The sequence below is a fragment of the Condylura cristata genome, unplaced genomic scaffold, assembly GCF_000260355.1.
Source record: "Condylura cristata isolate star-nosed mole 26May11 unplaced genomic scaffold, ConCri1.0 scaffold00011, whole genome shotgun sequence".
Classification (NCBI taxonomy): Eukaryota; Metazoa; Chordata; class Mammalia; order Eulipotyphla; family Talpidae; genus Condylura; species Condylura cristata.
Genome location: NW_004567112.1, coordinates 54,687,006 through 54,710,077, shown reverse-complemented (window position 1 = coordinate 54,710,077; position 23,072 = coordinate 54,687,006). Strand labels below are relative to the sequence as shown.

General features: G+C 36.6%; 1 protein-coding gene across 1 annotated transcript in view; it reads right to left on the bottom strand.

The window, feature by feature from the left end:
• Positions 1 to 462: 462 nt before the first annotated feature.
• Positions 463 to 23,072, bottom strand: part of FAS (Fas cell surface death receptor) — a 41,450-nt gene continuing 18,840 nt past the window's right edge. Inside the window, exons 3-10 of the mRNA XM_012723472.1 lie at positions 18,370 to 18,541; positions 8,310 to 8,447; positions 7,713 to 7,821; positions 5,468 to 5,526; positions 5,253 to 5,315; positions 3,467 to 3,594; positions 1,513 to 1,537; positions 463 to 776 (exon numbers count right to left, since the gene is read on the bottom strand). Of these exons, the coding sequence (XP_012578926.1) occupies positions 463 to 776; positions 1,513 to 1,537; positions 3,467 to 3,594; positions 5,253 to 5,315; positions 5,468 to 5,526; positions 7,713 to 7,821; positions 8,310 to 8,447; positions 18,370 to 18,541 (1,008 nt within the window). The remainder of the gene's footprint in view (positions 777 to 1,512; positions 1,538 to 3,466; positions 3,595 to 5,252; positions 5,316 to 5,467; positions 5,527 to 7,712; positions 7,822 to 8,309; positions 8,448 to 18,369; positions 18,542 to 23,072) is intronic.

Genomic DNA, 23,072 nt, shown 5'->3' with positions numbered 1-23,072 from the left:
GTAAATAAATATGGAGCTGGGGAGATCATTTAGAGGTCTAGGAGCCTTTCCAGAGATTGTAAGATTGCAGCATAAGGTCACAGCTTCTGTTAATTTAGGGATCAGCCTATGGTTAGTCATGAGTCTCTATATACATTACAGTCACACCTCCAGAAATATATATTCAGTACCAGAGGATGGTCCTCATCTTTGTCCTGGGCCTACATTCTTTTGGTTATTTCACATGTCATTACATTTCCTCTTAACCATATCTTCCCAACTAGATTTTAAAAATCCTCAAATGTGCACTCATGAGACCCTTGGAACTTGTAAACATATTCTGCAAATCTAATCAAGGAAACAACAAATATACTCATTAAAAAAACAAGCAATATTTACAATATAAAGTTACTAGAAACTTACTTCCATTAAATGTATATACTCAAAACTAAGTTTTGTTTGTGTTTTTTTTTTTTTTTCAATTTAGACCAAGTTTTGTCTATCATGATTTAAGTTTGCATTTTCCTTTAAGATTAGGTCATGAATTTTATCTACAAGAGAACAAAGTTTGGCTTTTTGGAAACTCTTAATCAAAGTTTCATACGCTTCTTTCTTCCCATGGATTTGATACCAATTACGGAGCAGCTGGACTTTCTGTTCAGCTGAGTCGTGGACGTGGTCATTCTTGATCTCATCTATTTTGGTTTCACTGACACCATTCTTTCGCACAAATTCCTTAACTTGGTTTACTGTCATTAGTTCAGCAATACTTGTGATATATTTACTCAAGTCAATGTCTGAAAAATAAAGATTAGACTCTGAAAAACTGTTTTCCTGAATGAAATTCCCATTTCTGGAGACCATGCTTATTTCTCCTCTAATAGTACTACAATACAGTAAGTTCTAAAGGTCTAAAGACTTGATCAGAAAACAAAACAAAACAAACAAAAAAAGAAAACAGAAACAACTTTGAGTTCTAATCCTATCTCCTCCGTAATTTTCTATATGACATAGGCAAGATATATAACATCTCTGTATCTTTTTTTTCATCTATAAAATAAGAAACATTGAAAAGATCACTCTAACATTCCTTACAGATATAATGATCAATAACCTACAAATTTAAAAGGGCAGGCAAAGAGTTTATGGTCCTAATATTTAGGAATCACAGGTCAAATAACTGAATAGAATCACAAGAGAGTTAGCACTAGACTATACCAATAATAACTGAACCACAATATAGATTAAACTTAAGTAAAACTGGGTAGGACTTCTATACACATATCCACTTTGAAGGAAAATTATCTCAAACCTGGGAATATAGTGTCTTACTATTAACTGGCATATTTTTAACTCTAAGTATTAATTACAAATTTAAACAAACCGCCTGATAAGTTCTTGATGGTGAGAAGAAATAACTGTGAGCTCAAGGACTATGTCACTTAAATAAGCAACATTATTTTATCTAAGTGCCCTATTAACCCAGGAAGCTACCCCTATGAAATATGAGATAAAACATAATAGAAGCCTTACCAGTGAAATCATTTAGCAATGTTTCCTGGGGAGAAAAAAAATGGAAGAGAGATAATTAAAAATGTATTCAAATATTTTAAATATAATCCAATTTTTCCTTAATACTAAAGGAAGTGTACAATTAGTTGTTTGTTAGATAAAATTAGTTAGGCTAAGTGGTTAATTCTGTGTTTTTATTAAAAATGTTCCAGCATGGTCACACCATGTTTATTGCTGCTGTATTTACAATTGGAAAGATGTGGAAACAACCCAAATGCCCAAATGTAGATGACTGGATTAAAAAGATGTGTACATATAGACAATGGAATATTACTCAGCAACCAAAAAAAAATAAACACATGCCTTTTGCAGCAACATGGATGGAGCTTGAAAAGATCATACTTAGTGAAATAAGAAAAGGAAAAATTCCAGATGGTTTCACTCCTAGCAGGAATTTAAAAGTCCAGGGGAGAAAATAATAATGAGCAACTATATACCACAGACATTTTATGGGGGTGGAGTGGGGTTTGGGATCAAAAACTGTGGGGGAGGGAAATGCACTGGACTATGGTGATGGCACATGGGTGATTTGGTGATGGGAAGCCCATGGGAATTACATCTGAGATGGAAAAAGGCACAAAATGATGTAAAAACAAACTATTATATTATTTTAAAAAATTAAGGAAAAAGAAAAGGTTCCAGCATTGTCTTATATTTTTACACAGTCAAGGAATTTAAGGAATTCATGGTATGGACTGAAATTATTTTTAACATAGATTTAAAAAAATAAACAACAAATGTAACTACTCAAAAATTTCTTTGCTATAAGCTATTTTTGAGACAAAAAGTGGTTTTTAGCTGAAATTACAATAGACCCTTGAATAACAACACAGGTATGAAATGAGAGTCCAGCTATACTGTTTTTTTACTAAACAGATGATGCAGACATACCAATATCTAATATCAACCAACACAGTATAGTTCTGTAAGTGTATTTTCTCCTGCTTATGATTTTCTTAATCACCTTTCCTTTTCTCTAGCTTACTTGAGAATACAGAATACAATAATAATATTGTTAAGAATACCATATATAGTATGTCTGACAAACAACTTACATGCATGTTTATATGACTAGTATTTGACTTCTGAAGGAGTCAAAAGGAGTCAAAGTTTGCAAATGGTCTCCCAGGTGGGGTATGGAGTTTGGTCACTTCCTTTTTTTCAGTTCACATTCAGCACAATCTCAATTGAACTTTGGCAATTCAATGTTATTTATATAGAAGTTTACTTAATAAACTAGTACCATGTCTTAATTCATTTTTTTAGATTTATTTATTTATGCATACAGAACAAGGTACTGGCCAGAGATGCAGGGGTGGTGAGAGATTCACCAGAGCCAGAGTGGGGAGCAGAACAGGCAGATCGACAAATTACACTGCTGAGGGGAGCAGTGGTGAGACAGAAGAGGTCTGCTGTGACATATGCATCACCTCCCTGGATGGCGGGGGGAGATCAAACTTAGCTGAAAAGGCTGGGGTAGCTTGGCAGTGCTGTGCTTTAACCCACTATACCACCAGAAGGACCCTTTAATTCATTTTTTTTTAAGATTTATTTATTCATACTGAACTGGGGTACAGGCCAGAGATGTGGAGAGTGAGAGGCTTCACCAGAGACAGAGTGGGGAGCAGAACAGGTACAACGATGAAGTACACTGCTGAGGGGAGCAGCGGGCGAGTCAGGAGAGGTCTGCCTCGCCATGTGGATCCCCTCTGGGGCTGGTGGGAATCGAACTCGTGGAAGTGGTTTAAGCTTCTTAGTGCTGTGCTTTAACCCACTGAGCCACCCCTTAATTCATTTTTTATGTCCTTTTAATTCATGTGCACAGAAACACAATAAATGTTCATTTTAAAAAGAGATAAAAAATAAAAATATGAAAGAAATATTTAAGAAAGTTGATGCAGTTTTCAACACTTACAGAGTTTGGAGCCTTAAATTCATGATGACCTTTCTTTTTATCTCTGTACCGCCTATATATGCCTGAAAGATCAAAAACAATTCTATCAGACTCGGGGCTCAGCTTTGTAGGAAGTAGGTAAGAATATGCTCTCATGTTAAGGAGGTATAAGAAGGAAGAAGGAAAAATTCACTTCAAGTTCATTTGACCAAACACATTGTCCCAATTTTAGACCTCCCACTCTTTTAGACCTAGTGTTCTTCAACTATGCTACATCTTAGTTGAGTCGTCCAGTTATCATAAACGACCTATTCTGAAGCCGGTTGGTACCAGCTCTCCTTCTCACTAGCCTGGCATGGGTAGCACAGCTACAGGAGGGCATGAAGACACAGACTATGGAAAGTCATCATCAGCTAGTGTGAAGTGGCATTAAGGCCCAGAAATCTAAAGACACACTCATTGAACTCAAAAGTACACATTCAGTGAATAGGTCCTTGGAGTCGGTAAGAGTTGAATGAAAGTATCTGTAAGTCTCTAGGCACAATTATTTCATTTACTTAATTTTTAAAGGTTTATTTATTTATGCAGACAAAAACTGGGGTATAGGCCAAAGGTGCAGGTGGGCAAGAGGGCTCACCGGAGACAGAGTGGGGAGCAGAACTGGTAGATGCGCCAAAACACATTGCTGAGGGGAGCAGTGGGTGGGTCAGGAGAGGTCTGCCACCCCAGGTGGGTCTCCCTGGGATTGAACTAGTGCTGCAGTGGCTGCAGACAGCTTCACAGTGCTGTCCTTCAACGTGTTGTGCCAGCAGGGAGGGCCAACTGCATTTAAACATTTACTTTTTTTTAGTTAAATTCTATCAAAAGGTAAGGTAATCTCTTTATCTTCAGTTGAACTGATGAAATGTGGCTTGTTCCAACAGAGAAGGAAAAATTGGAAGTTTCAGAGTTATGTAAAGTTGATTGTATTCTGTTTTATGCATGATTGAAAGGAATTGCTTTTGAGTAACTAGGACTATACCTAACTTGGACTTAGCTGCTGGCCTTACTAAGGTAGACCTTGCAGAAAGTGTATTGACACAGTATTTTCAGCTTATGTGCAATAATAAACATACATGGAGTTTGGACAAGGGGGAGAAGCCAGGAGAGAGAATTTATCAAATATCCCTTGCATGCCTTTCTTGGGAAAATCCTTGCTTCATGTGTCTACTTATTTTTATTTTGTTGAAAGATTTATTTATTTATGCATACAGAACTGGAGTGTAGGCCAGAGGTGCAGGGGTGGTGAGAGGATGCACCAGTAGTAGTGGGGAGCAGAACAGGCAGTTAGACAAAGTACACTGCTGAGGGGAGCAGAAGGTGGGTCAGGAGAGGTCTGCTGCACCATGTGGATCACCTCTGGGGTGGGGATTGAACTCACATTGAAGCGGCTGCCACTAGCTTGCAGTGCTGTGTCCTACTTTATATGTGGGGCAATCTTAATGCACAGTAAAACATTACTTCAGATTCTTGGTCAACCAGTCTGCTTCCAGGATGAAAAAACCCTGATTCATAGGAACGATAGGAATATTCACACAGTGCTTCCAAAATGGTCTCACAGAAGCAGTAACTGAGGGATAAGGACATTTATTTGTATCAGCTCTCATCAGGTGTGATACTTAGCGCCAGGAATTTAACAATATAAATCGTTACCTACCAACTACTTGCCTGCCTGGTAGGAACTTTCTCCTAAATGAGAAACAGATGGAGTTCTTGAGAATTATTACTTCTCAAGTTACTTCTGTGGTTGAACAAAATTAGAACTTACCGAATGAGATTAGTGTAGCAATTGGTACCAGGACAAGCAACCACAGCAAGTTAGATCTGGAGCCTGCAGATTGGAGTATGGCACAGTTACACTTCAGAAGCAATCTTTAACATTAAACAAGATACACTCAAAGAATCAAAAGACCTGGCTTCTCTTTATATCTGACTATAGGAGGGGATGGAAGAAAGAACAGAATCATAAAAAGAAATAATCACCTTCTTTGCATTTGGTGTTACTGGTTGATGTACAATTCTCAATGATTCCATGTTCACACCTAGAAAAATACACAGAGGAAATTTTCAAAGCCTGCGGGACTGATTCCGTGATCATTTTTCATGATACATTATAAATGTGAGGCCATTTTACCCATGGTAGCTCTGGCAAACATTTTCCCTCAATATTTCTAGATTAGCACCTAAAGCTGACACATGCATACTATAATTTGGGTGTTCAGATGAAACGTATCCCAAAGAATGACTGTATTTTTTAAAAAACCAAGAGTTAATAGAAGGTAATCAAATATTGAAGAAAAAAGGATAAAATAGGAAAAAAAAAAAGCCCTCAGCACATTTATTGATAATAATGTGACTTCACAAATGCTAGGAAGCAACAATGAACTGCCAAAAACAATTCCAAAACAGCCCCATAGGACAAAAAAAGCGGCCAAACAAGAGTGCTGCCCATATTTCCGGCTAGGGAGCTATCACGTGGCTCTCAGAGGTTCCTCATTTAATATATGGGGGTGAGTAGGTGACACACGTAGGATTTTCTTCAAACAATGGGACACTGACACTCTGATGAAGCTACAGCATGGCTCTGCCTGTTACTTAATTAGGTGAACTTGGGCATCTCACTTAACCACCATGAGCCTGTTTTCTCATTAGCAACAGGAGGTCACCCTACCAACTGCCTCACAGAGTCATGGTGAGAAAATGAAATCAAGATGATGATCTATTTAGGTCTACTCCCTAACAGTGTTTTATAAATTAGGCCCTCTCCCATAACTTCTACTTAACCTGTCATTACTTGGACCCTTGGGGCTGGAAGGGAGGACTAGGTTAACTGCATGCGCCTTAACTTTTACGAATAAGTTAAAAATAAATAAATAAACCAGAAGGCCTCATGTCCCTACTCTCAAAAGATCCCAAGATGAAGTATAAGTTTGAGAAGCTCATAAATTTCAATCCTAAATGTTTATGTCCATACAAAGCACTAATTTACAAAGAAAGTCTATTTTTATAATGTGGTTACCCAATGTGGATTGTCACAGAAATGAGGTTGATAGGACAAGTCAATATTTTCTGCAATCTATGAGTGAGAAAACTAAAGCTCAGAGAGGTTAACTGATCTACACAAACTTAACCAATTCATTGGGAGAAAAGTGAGTTGCACAGATTTTCTAAATTTGGATCAAAATCAAGCTCTTCAGCATGAAAGATAAGCTCCAGTCTTTCAAGCCAGTCATCCTGGCTCCTTATACCTGCCACGCATTTTGTTCCCTAGGAACTTCCTCTGTCTCTTGCAGTTGCTGTTCCCTGGCCTGAAATGTCTCTTCCATCTGTGTACACCTGGTAATCTTTTTTCTTCTTCAAAACTCAAGCCACATGTCATACCTTCAGATAGAGATGGAAGATTCTCCTGTATAACTGATAAAATCCTAAGGGCAAGTCTCTTCTGATGTTCGCCATATGGTGTTGACATACAATAAACATTGGTTTTCTGGTGTTTTTCTGTCCCTAGCCCAAGACCTTTGATGTCAGAGTGTGTCTTGTTCATATCATTAACTTTATCAGCCAACACAATGTCAAGCACACAGGATGTCTTCAATAAATGTTTGGAGATAGTATTCATATGAAAAAAATGTTTATATAGTTGCTTGGAAGCAAAGTAGGACTAAAACCCAAATTCTTGACTCTCAGTCAGTACTGCTTCCACACTAGGAAAACATTATCTCTGTAGGGAAATCAAAGTGACCCCATATAACATTAATGCAATTTTAGTCCTGTGACCAATACTGACCAACTCTCTAACCCAGGGCAGATAGCCAGTTTCCCCATGGCTTCATTATGTGTACCATCTGTACTGATCTGTACAAGACTCTACAGATCTTACTAGAATAAAGACTCAAGAGACATGCCAATTCCCCTCACCCCCATACACACACACAAAAACCTGGTCTCATTAGTCTTACACAAGAGAGATCACATGTACTAAGGGTATAAGAAGACCTCTGTCAGGGGTTGGTGCAGATCCTGTCTCCAACTCAAGTCCTAATCACCAACTCCAGCATTGAGGACTCCTGTATACAAGTAGCTCTGAATAAGCTTCAAGATTGATTAATAATTTGTTTGCTTCATTTTTCAGACTCAAATTACCTCAGTTGGAGAGAACTTATTATTCCACAGTCACACAGCTCTCAAGGCATATCTAGCATTTTAATCAGAGAAAGATTAAACTTACATAATGCAAGGATTACAGTGTTCACATGCAGAATTCTCACAAAAAAAGTTTGCTTTACATCTGCATTTGGTGTTCTGTATCCGGGTACAGTTTTTTTCTACTTCAAAACCTAAAGAATCAATTTGCAGACCATTAATCACAGCTAGAAATAAACAGATTATGAAAATAGGCTCCAACTAGAATCATCAGGACAAAAGAAATCCCCAGTGAGGGGGGAGTATCCTATCCATCTCTTGGGTTTGTTTGTCCTTGTATTGGCAAGCTTATGATCCTTTCTGAACATAAACAAGAGCCATTACCCAAGTGTAAATCAAAGCAGAATAAACTATTTCTACAATTATGATTATAGAGGATGAGACTCTTCACAGGGTTCAGAGTAAACTATTCTCCTATGTCTGGGAGAATTGCTTAGGCTGGCTCCAAAGAAGTCTAGACCAGTGCTTACTTCAGCACCTGGTCCTTCTTTACTCCACCAATCCCAGCCCATTTCTTCCTCTATGCCAACAAAGCACCAAATATGTGCCAATTTCACACTGTATCACAAGTGGTTCTATGTGGATGCCATCATTGATCCCTCTTATATTTTAAGGTACTTACCATGTTCTGCATCACAAATGCTACATCTTCTACATTTAGTGGAATAATGATCTACTTCTGTATACTCCTTTCCTTCTGGACAAGGTTCACAGGTTGGCTTTCCTTTACTTACTGTGCAGTCAGCAACTTTCCTTTCACCTGCCCAAGAACAAAACAGAACAAGTGACTGAACTTGAGGTGGCCATGCAGTCATATAGGAAGTATAAAAAGATGACAATAAAACATTCCATTTCTCTAATGACAAATGATAATGTGCTTGTTTTCATGTGCTTGTTTGCCATCTGTATGTCTTTTTTGGAGAAGTATCTGCTTAGCTCTTATACCCATTTTTTTTTTATTGTGTTATTTATTGGGTTTTTTTTTTTTTTTTTTTAGTTAGATGAGTTATACATAGATCTTGGATACTAGCCCTTTGTCAAATGTATGTTGTACAATTATTTTCTGTTTTATTTTGTTTTTGTTTTAGTGATAGTTCCCTTCATGTGCAGAAGACTTTTGGTTTGGTTTAGTATCAGTTGCTTACATTCCTTTTTGTTTTTCTTCTCGGAGATGAATCTACAAATCTGAATCAACAAATCACCAGAACCTATTTTGTGGAGGGTTTTGCCTGTTTTCTTTTATGTATTTTATTGTTTCAAGTCTTATATCCAAGTCTTTTATATATTTTGAGTTAATTTTTGTGTGAGGTAGTGGTCTTTCATTCTTTTTATCTGACTTGAACAGTCCAGAATTAATGAGTTTCTTCTCTCTAAACTGTACTCTTGGCTACTTTGTAATAAATTAACTGTCCTTAGATGGTCAGGTTTATTTCTGGCTTTCAATTCTATTCTATTGATCTATGAGTCTGCTTTTTTTCCAGTGTCGTACTGTTTTGATCATTATAACTCTATAGATAGCTTGAAGTCTGGGTGTTAATACCTCCATTCTTCTCCTTTTTATGAATTGCTTTGGCTATTTGGAGTCCTATATGATCCCATGTGAATTACAATTATGTTTTTCTATATCTTTGAAGAATGTCATTGAACTTTGATAGGGATTGCATTACATCTGTACGTTGCTTTGGGTAAAATGGCTAAAGTAAGAATGTTAATTCCTGAAATTTATAAGCTGGAAATATCTTTCCATTACTTTGTCTTTTTCTTTCTTTAAGCAATCTCTTATATTTTTCATTGTAAAGGTCCTTCCCTTCCAATAAGTTTACTCCAAGATATTGTTTTTGCTGTAACTGTAAATGGGACTGTTCTCTTGATGTCTTCCTCTTCTAGCTTTTTTTTTTTATTTTTGCATATAGAAAAAGACTTTTTTTTATATTGACATTGGTTTTTTATGTTCTAAAGTGTAATAACTTTGCCTTCCCCTGTAAAATCCCTTTATCTAACAAAAATATATTAAATGCCTACTGTGTACAAGGTATTTTCTGGAAGGTGGAGATACTGCCAGAAACAAGATAAAGCCTTGCTCTCCAAGGACATATTCTCAGGGGAAAACAAAGTATATCCAAATAAATACATGATATCAAATGATGCTTATTACTTTGTGGGAAACTAGGTTAAGGTAAAGTGATAGAAAATGAAGACAAAGAAGAAAGCATAAAGGGAAATTTAAGAAAAACACATGACTCTTATTATTAATGGTATAACTGATTAAAAAGAAGAGGCAATGTGTCATCTGCTCCACTCACATATGCAGCAAAATAACTGATGTCTTTCCTGGGTACACAACTTTTAAAAAATCTTATAAAATCTTTTGTATAAAACAAAATATTTGCTACAGGAACAGATTAAGAAATTTAATATGTGATGTTTTAATACACAAAGACAATGAAGATAAATAAATAAATCACAAAATTCTTGAGCCAAATTCAAATACAATGCATCAGGCCTATGTCACATATTACAGCAATATTTTTTTAAAGATTTAATATTTATTTATGCATACAGAACTGGGGTACAGGCTAGAGGTGCAGGGGTGGTGAGAGGCATCACCACAGACAGAGTGGGGAGCAGAACAGGCAGATCATTGAAGTACACTGCTGAGAGGAGCAGGGGGCGGGTTGGAGAGGTCTGCCATGCCATGTGGTCACCTCCGGGGCAGGTGGGGATCGAACTCATGCTGTAGTAGCTTTAGTTTCTTAGTGCTGTGCTTTAACCTGCTGTGCCACCAAGGAGGGCCTACAGCAATATTTTTAAGGAAACTGAACCAAGGTATCATTTCATTGGCTTGCCAATGGTACTACACTGACTTTGAAGTGAATTGTCTTTTTTAATGAATTACCTTGCAGAATATGCCTAGCAAAACAAATTACAAGATTTTTCCCTCCAAAGTAAAAAACTTATGTTTATTAAATATAAAAATGACTGGTTGCTTTCTTCAAAACAAGATCTTGAAATATTTTTTTCTGGCTATAAAAGTAGGTAAGCAGATTGCAGAAAATTTGGAAAAGGCAGGAAATAATAAAAAGCATCCATAAATAAATTATCCATAAATATTCATTGTTATTATTTTCACTGTTATTCATTGCTAACATTCATCGTTTTCATGTATCTGAGTACACTGCTATGCATCAATACACACACACACACACACACACACACACACAACCTATGCACAGCACTGTAGAATTCTTACTGGATGTGTTATCATTAAAAATACTGTAAATATTTTCTTTTAGTTTATACAGCATAGTTATATAATCATTTACTAATCACATAATGTAGAACCAAGTTATTAGAGTTCTACATTCTTTCTCATTTAAGTCACTTTGAAAATATCACCTGTGATTTTCTCTTATTTTCTTCTTTTCTTTCTTTCATTCTTCCTTCTTTCCTTCCTTCCTTTCTTTTTGAAGAATAAAAATTTAGGTGACAAGATTTTTCATTTGTTTTTCCCACATCTAATCCATCAATGATATTTTTAGAAACTCACCTTTACTGAAATTCTCTAAATCATTCAAACTAGTTTTCATAGAATCTGTTTTTTCTCTGTATTCATAAATCAATGACATACCATATTTAATTAAATTATATATCAGTGTCACAAAACCACTTTCTGAAACAATTTGAATATTGATAAACCTAGGCTATATGAAGAGAGATAAGAATGGGGAGAATGTTTAGTGTTCATTGTATGTCGTTAAGGATGCTATCACAAATCCAGCCAGCCGATCAGTTAGAAATTCCTTAAAAGAATTTATTATTCATTGATAACATATCAGAAAATGACTTTGATTGATACATATCAGCCTTTGAGTAAGTACTATGAAATTTATCAAGTCAATCCCATATCACTGAGTATCCTAATGAAATGCCATGCCTACAACACTTTCCTTTTTATTTTTTTCTTTGTTTTCCTAAGGCATTTTCCTGTAATTCAATTACTCTGTCAGTATGTCCAAATTTCTTTCTCAAAATGTTATAATAATTTATGTTCCAATACTGGTATATGAGACCAGTTATTTCACAAGAAAACTCACCAGGGATGGAATCACTTCTTAAGTAAAATTAAAAATAAACAAAATGAAAAGAATAAATAAAGCAAAACTAAAAAAGTAGATACAAAAATAGACTTGGCAGTTTGATATGTAAAGCAATTCTTTGTTTTGGTTTGCATTTTAGGTTTTAAAATGTGAATAAAGGGGCCCTCCCTAGTGCTGCAGCGGGTTAAAACACTGCACTGAGAAGCTAAAGCCACTTCCGCATGAGTTAGATTCCCGCCTGCCCTGGAGGTGACCACATGGCGTGGCAGACCTCTCCTGACCCACCCACTGCTCCCCTCAGGAGTGTGCTTCGTCGATCTGCCTGTTCTGCTCCACGCTCTGTCTCTGGTGAAGCCTCTCACAGCCCCTGAGCCTCTGGCCTGTACTCCAGTTCTGTATGCACAAATAAATAAATTAAAAAAAAAATGTGAATAAAGGTCTCAATTTGTGGGACAAGTTGATGGTGTTTAGTAAGTCAAAAAAAATCAAGAAGACTTTATCTACTCCCATTTGGAGAAAGTCAATGTAATGGGCTTAAGTGGGTTTAGAGTACAAAGGAAATTTTCTTTCTTTTTTTTTTTTAATGATTTTTTTTGTGCAGTTTTTTTTTTTTAATCACAGTTGTAATCCCCATGGAATTTTCTATAGAGGTTCTGAAAACCTGTACAAGAATATGGCATCTGAGGAGGTTACTTACATCACTCCTGAAAGATCCATCTAAATTAATTTTTCTGGCACTATACCAAGAGAAACAAACCAGAGACTAATACAAATTGCACCAAAGGAACATGACTATTCATGCTTCATTAACAAGAGGTGAGCTGAGAGAAATTGCTGAAGGTGATGGTTTAGGGTTGGGAAGTTGTTATGCAAACCACTGTTCTGCTACTCTGCTCATGACCCTAGGGAGGGTCACTCACCCTTAACCAAGGAAAAATATGCCAAGGATCTGAGAGATTCTCAGTAGACTAGGTTTTCAGTGATAGGAACAGGATATGTTCCTCCTCCCCTACCTTCAGGTCAAGATCATCTCCCTAACACATTTACACCAGTGGCTGAATTCCTCTAAGAACTCATTCACAGCATGATTCAGCAGCATGTCTCTGTAACTAAGGAAGCTGGAAAAGGTCAACTGTCTACAGTCATATTAAAACCAGAGTACCATTTGCAGTAAAACTAGTAGTACACATTTCTAAATTGTTGATAAAAAATACTTAAAAAAATAGGGCAATATACAGCTGCAAAATGGGCAGACCAAAAATAAAACAAACACAAGAACATGGCAACTTGCAATTTCCAGGGAATCATAAGAAGAGAACAACACTACAGAATCGAAATACAAAGATAGGAAAGATTTTATCTTTCCATCAGATAGATAGTTCAAAATCAAATCATAAAGGAAATCAAATTGACGGAAGGAAACACAGTGAAGCTGATGAAGAAGACACAAGAAAACTCAGAAACATAACTGAATGACTGGAAAGATGCAATTAATCAACAGAAAAATAGAAACTGAGCTTTAAATAATAAAACAGCATTGAATCAGGACATAAAATGCTCAAAAGAGGATATTAAAAAAATTCTACAGAGAACTATGAAAGCAGAATAGATCAAATGGAGAATATAATCAGTGAGCTTGAAGATAATGCTATACGAAAGGCCCATGTGGAAGAAGAAAGAGAAATATGAACAAAAAAATATCAAGAAACACTTTGAGAACTATCCAACTCTTTAATGCGAGACAACAGGGGAGGGAGACAAATCCCGAAAGAGGGGAGGGAGACGAACAAAGAGCTTATTCAAAAAATTGTAAAGGAAAATTTCCCAAACATGACGAAGGAGTTGAATATACAAATTCATGAAGCTAAAAGGGCAGTCAGTAACGTAACTGTAATGCTACCTACACCAAGAAAAATAGTTATGAAACTATCACAAGTTCAAGACAAAGAGAGTATATTGAAGGTAGTTTGGTAAAAAGAAAAAAATAATAGGTAAACTATAAAAATACCTCCATCAACTTGCATCAGACTCTCTGAAACAACCATGTGAGCAAGGAAATAATAAAATGACATATCTAAAGATAAAAACAGCCAACTAAGAATATATATCCTACAAGATTCTTTTTCAGATATGAAGGGGAAATAAAACCTTTACAGACAAACAAAAGCTGAATTTGCAAATAGTATATCTCCCCTACAAGAAATGTTCATATGTGCTCTCCTGTAGAAATCAAAGAGAATGAGGAAGAAAATAGAATCAAAAAGTAACAACATGTTGATAAAAAAAATTCTCATATATTAACAGCCTTCCTAAATATAAACTGACTCTACTCACAAATCAAAAGACATGGACTGACTGGATCAGAAAACAAACCCCAACTTTCTGCTGTCCCAGGAAACACATCTGAGCTCCAAAGATAAACATAGGCTCAAAGTAAATGGTTGGAAAACTATCCCACAAGCAAATGGGACCTTCCCCCTCAAAAGGCAGGGACAGTCATAATGTCATCAGCCTAACTGGAATTTAGGTAGGAAGGTAGTAAAAGACAGGGAAGGAATTTATGTAATGATGAAGGGATTATCAGGATGAAACAACATTCATCAATGTACATATAATAAATGAAGATGCATCAAAACATGTATGCAACTATTAATAAATCTAAAAAGAGATATTGACAGAAACACAATTGAAGTAGAGAGCTTCACTACCCCACCTTCAAAAATGGACAGAGCAACCAGTTAAAAAAATCAAGATGGAAACAATCACCTGAAATGAAGAGATAAGTAGATATTTATAGGACACGTCACTGCTCACACCCCCCTCTGTAATTTTGAGTATACATTCTTCTCAACTTCTTATATACCGTAATAGAGGATAGACCACATCCTTGATCACAAACATGTGTCAATAAATCCATTAAGAATCAGATCATATCAGATATCTTCTCTAATCACAATGGTTTCATGCTAGAAATCAACCACACAAAAAAAGCAAAAACATATCTAGCATGTGTACACAGAACACACTATTGAATGACTACTAGGTCAATGAGGAAATCAAAGAAGAAATTTAAAAAAGTGACTAGAGAGAAACACAAATGAGCTTCTACAACCCATGGGACATAGCAAAAGCAGTAGTAGGAGGGAAGTACATAGCAATACAGCCCCATATCAAGAAGCAAGAAAGATTTCAAATTAATAACATAAACTTATACCTCAAAGAAATAGAAAAAGAAGAACAAATAAAAACAAATGCAGTGAAAGGAAGGATATAAAAATCAGAACAGAAATAAATGAAATAAAAAAGACAATCCAAAAAATCAAGAAACCAAAAGTGTAATCTTTCAATTGGAAAAAAAAAATAAACAAAATAAACAACTCTAATAAAGAGAATCAGAAATAAAGATGCAGAAGTAACAACAAATATCTCAGAAATGCAAAGTATAATAGGAGATAATAATCAACATATACATGCCAGTAATTTGGATAACCTAGAAAAAATGTAAAATTTCTAAAATACAGACATCATTGAAATTTACATGAAAAAAAAAAAAGATCAGGCAATAATCCTGATGAAAAAGTAGTTCAGAAGTATCACATGCCCCAACTATAAATTATACTACAAAGCTACACTATTCAAACCATTATGCTAGTTGAATAAAAATGATGAAAAGGAATAGAATTGAGTGTCCAAACATAATTCCACAGTTAATCTATGATAAAGGAGTGAAGAGTATATAATGGTAAAAAGAAAGTCTCTTCAACTGTTGCTGGATAGACACACGTAAAAGAATGAAACTAAATCAATATTTCACTCCATACATATACATACACACAAATTCAAAATGATAAGATAGTTGCATGTAAGACCAGATCATAAGATACATAAATGGAAGCAGAGTGAAACCATTAGGCTTGCCTCCTCCAGATATACACAACTGTATTGCAGTAAAACAAAGAAACCAAGCCATCCCACAACAAAACCCTGACAGAGAAATGGACATTCACTGCACAGGATAATATGCACATGCTGCCCAGCAGAAAAGTATAGGAAAAACTTTAAGAGGGCTTAATTCATAGTGACAATGGGACACTCACCAGTAGGAGGACCTGCCTTGCAGAGAACATTCCCTCCCATCTCCCAACTCCCTCATCAATAGTGCAGACACATTCCAACATCAGGGACTCCTGAGATCTGAGATCTGGAACTATACTGGCTAAGGGGTGTGCAGACTAGCACGCAGGATGAAGGGTGCACATTTGGAGAACTGCAGGGGTAGAGCTGCAGATCAGGGGTTACTGACTTGAGCCTAAGGCTTTCAACATGGAAAATCTGGAGCCTAAATTAGCAGGAGGCATCAGATACAGATTACCTGGGCATCCTCATAGGGGAGCCTAGATTGGAAGCCTAGGCTGAGGTATTCAAAACATGTGTCACCCCCAACTTCAAGGGCTAAAAACAAAACAAACAAATGCTTGAATGGACTGTCAAAACCAGGAGCAAAGGCATGAAGTTCTATGTGATGGAAAAGAACTCAGCCAGTGACTCCATATCAACTATAATTGATGCTGCACTTTGTGCTTACAAAGAGCCTGGAGTGAAAATGGGGGTGAGACTATAAGAGATGCTGACTGAGGAACTGAATAGAAGAGATCACTGTGGATTCCCACCATACAGGGCCCAGCACAAAATAACTCCATGAAAAAATATTCTTCATCACTTCTAGTAAGAGACATGCAGATTAAAACTACAATGAGACTACAACTAGTCTCACCTCACACCTGTGAGAATGGCTTGTATTAGAAAGACCACCCAAGAACAGGTGTTGGAGAGGATGTGCAGAAAAAGTTACCCTATTACACTGGTGGTGGGGTATAAGTTGGTGTCACCATTATGGGAAACAATCTGGGTTTACCTTAAGAAACTGAAAATGGGGCCCTCCCTGGTGGTGCAGCAGGTTAAAAAGCAGCACTACAAGCCAGCTGCAGCCAGTTCAGTGCAAGTTCAATCCCCAGCCCCAGGTGAGCCACATGACCTGTCAGACCTCTCCTAACCTGCCCGCTGCTCCCCTCAGCAGTGTTTTCCATCAGTTGGCCTGTTCTCCCTACTCTGTCACTGGTGAATCCTCTCACTGCCCCTGCACCTCTGGCCTGTACTCCAGTTCTGTATGCATAAATAAATAAATCTTTAAAATAAGAAAAAGAAACTGAAAAAGGGAAAACATGAAGTAAATCTAAAAATGGAAATACTGTAGCTCCCACCAATCCCACTCTTGGGGTACAGCCACAGAATATGAAACCATGAACACAAAAACCCATATGCCCCACAATGTACATGCCTGCACTATTAGTATTCATATTAGTATACTGAAGCAGCCTAAATATCCATCAGTGGATGATTGGCTCAAGAAGGTGTGAGATATAGATCCATATATATCTATCTAGATATATATGTGTATATACACTATATCCTATATTCCTATATATGTGTATATATACTGTATACTACATCTCTCTCTCTCTCTCTCTCTCTCTCTCTCTCTCTATCTATCTATCTATCTATTCACCTACACATATCATGGAGTTATTATATAGCTGTTAGAAAGGATGTAATGCAGTCATTTTCCCAAAAAATGGAAGGAATTTGAGAGAATTATGTGTAGCAAAGTAAGTCAGAATTATGAAAACAATTAATGGACATTAAAATAGCAGACAATTCAATAACATGAAGTACTTTCAGAAACTAATGGGTATTAACAAACACCCTGAGGTTAAGAGGGAAAGGGGAGCAATAGAGACAAAGAAATGCAGGGATGATAGTGATGAAAAAAATATGATTTAAAAATGTTGTACATTTTTGTCTGTTGCTGATCTAGCTCATCTAGTTATTCAGCTACAAAATGCAATATAGCTTGCAGGCTCCAGTCACTCTCATCAAACAGTTTTCTTAGAGACCTTCTGATAAGTGTTGAGACAAGCCTCTCAAAGGTGCAAGTCCCTTGCTTTCAGAAATCTACAATTATTGTGATTGTAACATATAATCTTCTTTGACAACCGAAAATGGAGCTAAATAGATAAAACCTCTCACTTCAGATACACAGTTCATTTGTAAATTATTTATACTCACACACACAAGTGTGGTGAGGATGAATTAAACTGGCCTTGGGAAAAGAATTCTATAGCTTTTTCCTTCCCAATTATACTACAGTGTAGGAGAATCAAATGCTATAAAATTATTTTTTTTCTGGGCCCTCCCTGGTGGCGCAGCGGGTTAAAGCACAGCACTGAGAATCTAAAGCCTCTTCCTCATGAGTTCGAACCCCGCCTGCCCCGGAGGTGACCACATGGTGTGGCAGACCTCTCCTGGCCCACCCGCTGCTCCCCTCAGCAGTGTACTTCCTCGATCTGCCTGTTCTGCTCCCTACTCTGTCTCTGGTGAAGCCTCTCACCTCCCCTGAGCCTCTGGCCTGTACCCCAGTTCTGTATGCACAAATAAATAAATCTAAAAAAAAATTTTTTTTCTTTATTAATACATTACACGTCATCCTGGTTTTTATTCTACTGCGGGGTGTTTTGTGTAACATACCCTTCTCACAGGGCTGACAGCAGAACAGACCCCCACGATGCAGGCCTCCTGAGCACTTGATCTCCCTTTTAGTAATGTTCTTTCTCAATTTCAACAACTCGGCCTCAGAGATGGTATCAGTCACTTGGGCATTCGCACCTCTGTACAATGATCCAACAATGGCAGTAAGTATCTGTAAAAGAAAAGTTTGGAAAGCATTTCATGGACTTCTGAACTAAGTGACTTGGTAAATGAACGTTAGCCACCTGGAATGGCTGATTTTGTGAGCTTGAGCAAGTCAACATAGGGCTTCAGTGTCCTGCTGACTCATCTTCAGAAAAGGAACTGTCCTTTGCATGGCAGTCCATACCTCCAGTTCCCCACACTGTCTTTGAAATAGCATCATGAATGGTAGGAGCCAGGGCTCTGTGCAAAAAAGTGACTACTGGCTCCTACTTACCAGCCTGAGACTGTGGGTAAGTCCTTAAATTTCCCAAGTCTCTGTGTCTTTATTTACAAAATTAAAATATTTGCTTTTTCATAGATTCATTCTGATAGTTAAATTGAACAATGCACTTAAAGCTTTTAACACATTTCCTGGCACATAGTAAGTATGTACCCAGTAAGCAGTATTATCATTAGTTATTATTATTGCTATTCTAATAAAGCTCTCATGAAGGGCAACATGGTGGAATAGGAAAAAACATTAAATTTCACTGTGACTGCTTTAAATCCCAGCTCTGCTACTAAAACGAAGTTTAGGCAAGTGTATAACCTCACTAATTGACAATTTCCTGATCTGTAAGTGTCAACAGTACTTTCTGTGTTAAAGGGCTTTCATGAAAGGATAAAATGTGATAATTTCTCCAAAACTTGGAGGATATTCTATCTCCCTTTTACACCTAGTAACAGAGCCAACCGGTTTTGATTAACAATTTTCTGATTATCCTATTATACAAGAAATCCAATGAGATTTTCTTTATACAGTAAATATTAACTTATTTTTACAGAGAACCAATGTTTAATCAATTTTAGTTCCTGTCTTCTGGAGATAAGAAGCCATAAGTCTAAATGACTTTGGTTCATATAACTTAGTTATAGATGTCCCTCCCTGGTGGTGCAAGCTAGCCACAGTCACTTCAGTGCTAGTGGGATCCCCGGCCCCCAAGTTGATCCACATCGGGCAGCGGACCTCCTCTGTCTCGCCTGCTGCTCCCCTCAGCAGTATGCTTCCTTAGTCTGCCTGTTCTGCTCCCCACTCTGTCTCTGGTGAATCCTCTCACTGCCCCTGCACCTCTGGCCTGTATCCCAGTTCTGTATGCATAAATAAATAAATATTAAAAAAAAAAAGAAAAAGGTACATCCCAAAATGGATGGAGGCATTTGGGGTTACTCTTTGGTTGATTTAATTCTCAACTTCTCCATTTTTTTTTTGTCTCTTCAAACATAAATTCAAATAATGTCTCATTTTACGTAGAATACATACATTCTATTGCCAGGTACCAAAAATTATTTAAACTTAGTTCTGAGAAATTTTTCCCTCTAGGTCATACCTCTGTATATTTCTATTCTATGGCATAATGATAATCTGAGTCTTGTATAAACACATACATACATAAATGGTTGCCACAGGAATCCTCACCTCTTCCCTCTGCTCTCTTACCCCTTCTTCACCAAAGGCTACTCCCTCATGTCACAGAACACCACAGCACCTCCAAGGATGGAGGGACAGGATAAGGAAATGTGGTTTCCTACTTTTCCTCCTAGGATGGGTATATTTAAAAATTCTGTTTTTAATATCCAGACTTTCAAGAGAAAAACTGACACCAGAATATCAAGAATAAACTTAGCATATCCAGGATACTTGCTAGCAAAAAGTAGAACTAAGATTTGTGTCAGCCTCCTAGCTTTTATTATAATGTGCTTTTCCCCTCTGCCCAACACACAGGTGAACTTACCCTAGAATATAGCTGATTTTATGTATGAACAATTCAATGTGAAGAATAACTGGATCTGGTCTGGTACACAGATCAAAGGAATCACGCCTCAATATGCTGACCACTATCAAACCACTCTCTTCACCCAAAAGACACGTCTTGAGCATCTACTCTGTGTCAGATATGAGAATACAAAGGAACATTGATTGTAATAAAAAAATAAATATTAAATTTCCAAAAGTAAATTTGCACTTGAGCATGGCATTTGTAATATATTAATAATTTGGAGGTGCTTTATACCTTCCATGGTAGTCTCCTCTTATCTGAGAGGGAAGACTCAGATAAAGTGTAACTTATAAATTGAGCACAGTAAGAGGAAAAGTAAAAACAAATAATAAAATTATAATAATTTATTATAATAAATCATCATAAACAAACAAAATATAACAATTTTAATAATAAATTATAATTGTATATAATAATAATGATGATGATGATGATCACAATTTTATTATAATAGATTATTGTAATAAATTATCATAATTATTATAATATAGTATTATAATTATTATAATAAATTGTTATAATTATACCAATTATAATAATATAATCAAAAGTTATGTGAAAGTGGTCTCTCAAAATATTTTACTGTTATATTTTTTAGAAACCAAGGAAAGCAAAATGCTGATACAGGGGACTTTGATGATACTGCAGCTTCAATTCCATACCACCATAATAACACAGTTATTATTATAAAGTGAGTTTTTTCCCTCAATACAAATAAAAGTTATGTCTAAACTAAAAAAAAATACACAAACCATAATTTAAAAATATTTGATTGCTAAAAACTACTATCATTATTGACCCTTCGGTGACTTATAATCTTTTCTCTGGGAGGGTCTTGCCTCCATATTGATGAATGAATAAAGGTGGTGATTGTGGAAGACTGGAGTTGCTGTAGCAATTTCTTAAACAACAAAGTTTGCTTCATCAATTCAGTTTTCCTTTTGTGAAAGATTTCTCTGTAGCATGTGAAGCTCTTGGTAGTATTTTGCTCACAGTAGAACTTGTTTCAAAAATGAAGTCAATCTTCTGAAACCCTACTGCTGCTTGATCAACTAAGTTTATATGTAATTCTAAGTTTCTGTTGTCATTTCTGCAATGTTCATAGTACCTTTACCAGACATAGATTCCATCTCAAGAAGCCACTTTTTTTGCTCATCCATAGCAAGTACTCCTTCTTCATTAGTTTAATCATGAGATGGTATTAATTCAGTCACCACTTTAGGCTCCATTTCTAACTTGAATTCTCTTGCTATTTCCACTACATCTACATTTACTTCCTCCACTGAAATCTTGAGTCCTCAAACTCATTCTTGATGATTGGGAGTCAAATTTTTCCAGACTCTTACACATTTTGATATTTTGACATCCTCCAATGAAATCAAATGTTCTCAATGTTACATAGAATAATGAATCCTTTCAATTGGCTTTGCCCAGATCCACCATAATGAATATGATTTGAAAGTTGAAATCACTTCTTGACTCATGGTCTGCAAATTGAATGCATGTTAGCAAGCATGAATCTTTTTGTATATCATCACTAGATGCAACGAGTAGTAATATTCTGAAAGGAAACTTATTTTCTGAACAATCGGTCTCAGTGGTAGCAAGTTACTTAATACACCATGTTGTAAATGGATGCACTGCTATCCAGGTTTTGTTGCTGCATTTATAGAACACAGGAAGAATAGATTTAACATGATTCTTAAAGACTTTGGAACTTTTGGAATTATAAATGACACTTGGCTTCAACTGAAAGACATAATCTACATTAGTCCCTAATAAGAGAGTCTGTTTCTTCTTGGAAGCTTTAGATTTAGGTATTGACTTCTCTCTGTTTATGAAATTCATAAATGGTATCTTTTTCTAACAGAAGGAATATTTGTCTGCACTGAAAAAACTGCTGTCCAAAGTTGCCACCTTCATCACTAATCTTTATCTAGGGTTAGATCTGGATAACTTGCTGAAGCTTCTATGTCAGCACGTGCTGTTTACTTTGCATTTTTTAAAGATTTATTTATTTATGCATACAGAACTGGGGTACAGGCCAGAGGTGCAAGGGTGGTGAGAGGATTCACCAGAGACAGAGTGGGGAGCAGAACAGGCTGACTGACGAAGCACACTGCTAAGAGGAGCAGTGGACCGGTCAGGACAGGTCTGCCGGGCCATGTGGGTCACCTCTGGGGGTGGGGATCAAACTCATGCAAAGTGGCTTTAGCCTCTCAGTGCTGTGGTTTAACCCACTGCACCACCAGGGAGGGCCTTACCTTGCATTTTTATGTTATGAGGATTTTTTTCTCTCCCTTAAATCTCATGAACCAATCTATGCCATTTTTAAACTTATCTTTTACACCTTCCTCCCCTCTCTTCACCCTCAAAGATTTGAAGAGTTATAACTTTTCTCTCAGTTGGGCTTTGTCTTAATGGGATGTCAAATGTCAAATGACGGGTTTGACCATTTATCTAGATCACTCAAACTTTCTCCTTATCAGCAGCTAGGGTGTTTTCTTTCTTAGCATTCATATCCTCACTGAAGTAGAACTTGTAATTTCCTTAAAAACTCTTACCTTTGCTAGCAGGTTATAAAATCAACACACAAAAGTCAGAGGCTTTCTTATACACAAACAACCAAGCAGAAGAAACAGAGATAAAAAAAACCATCCCCTTTTCAATTAAAACAAAAAGAATCAAATACCTGGGAGTCAACCTAACAAAGGAGGTAAA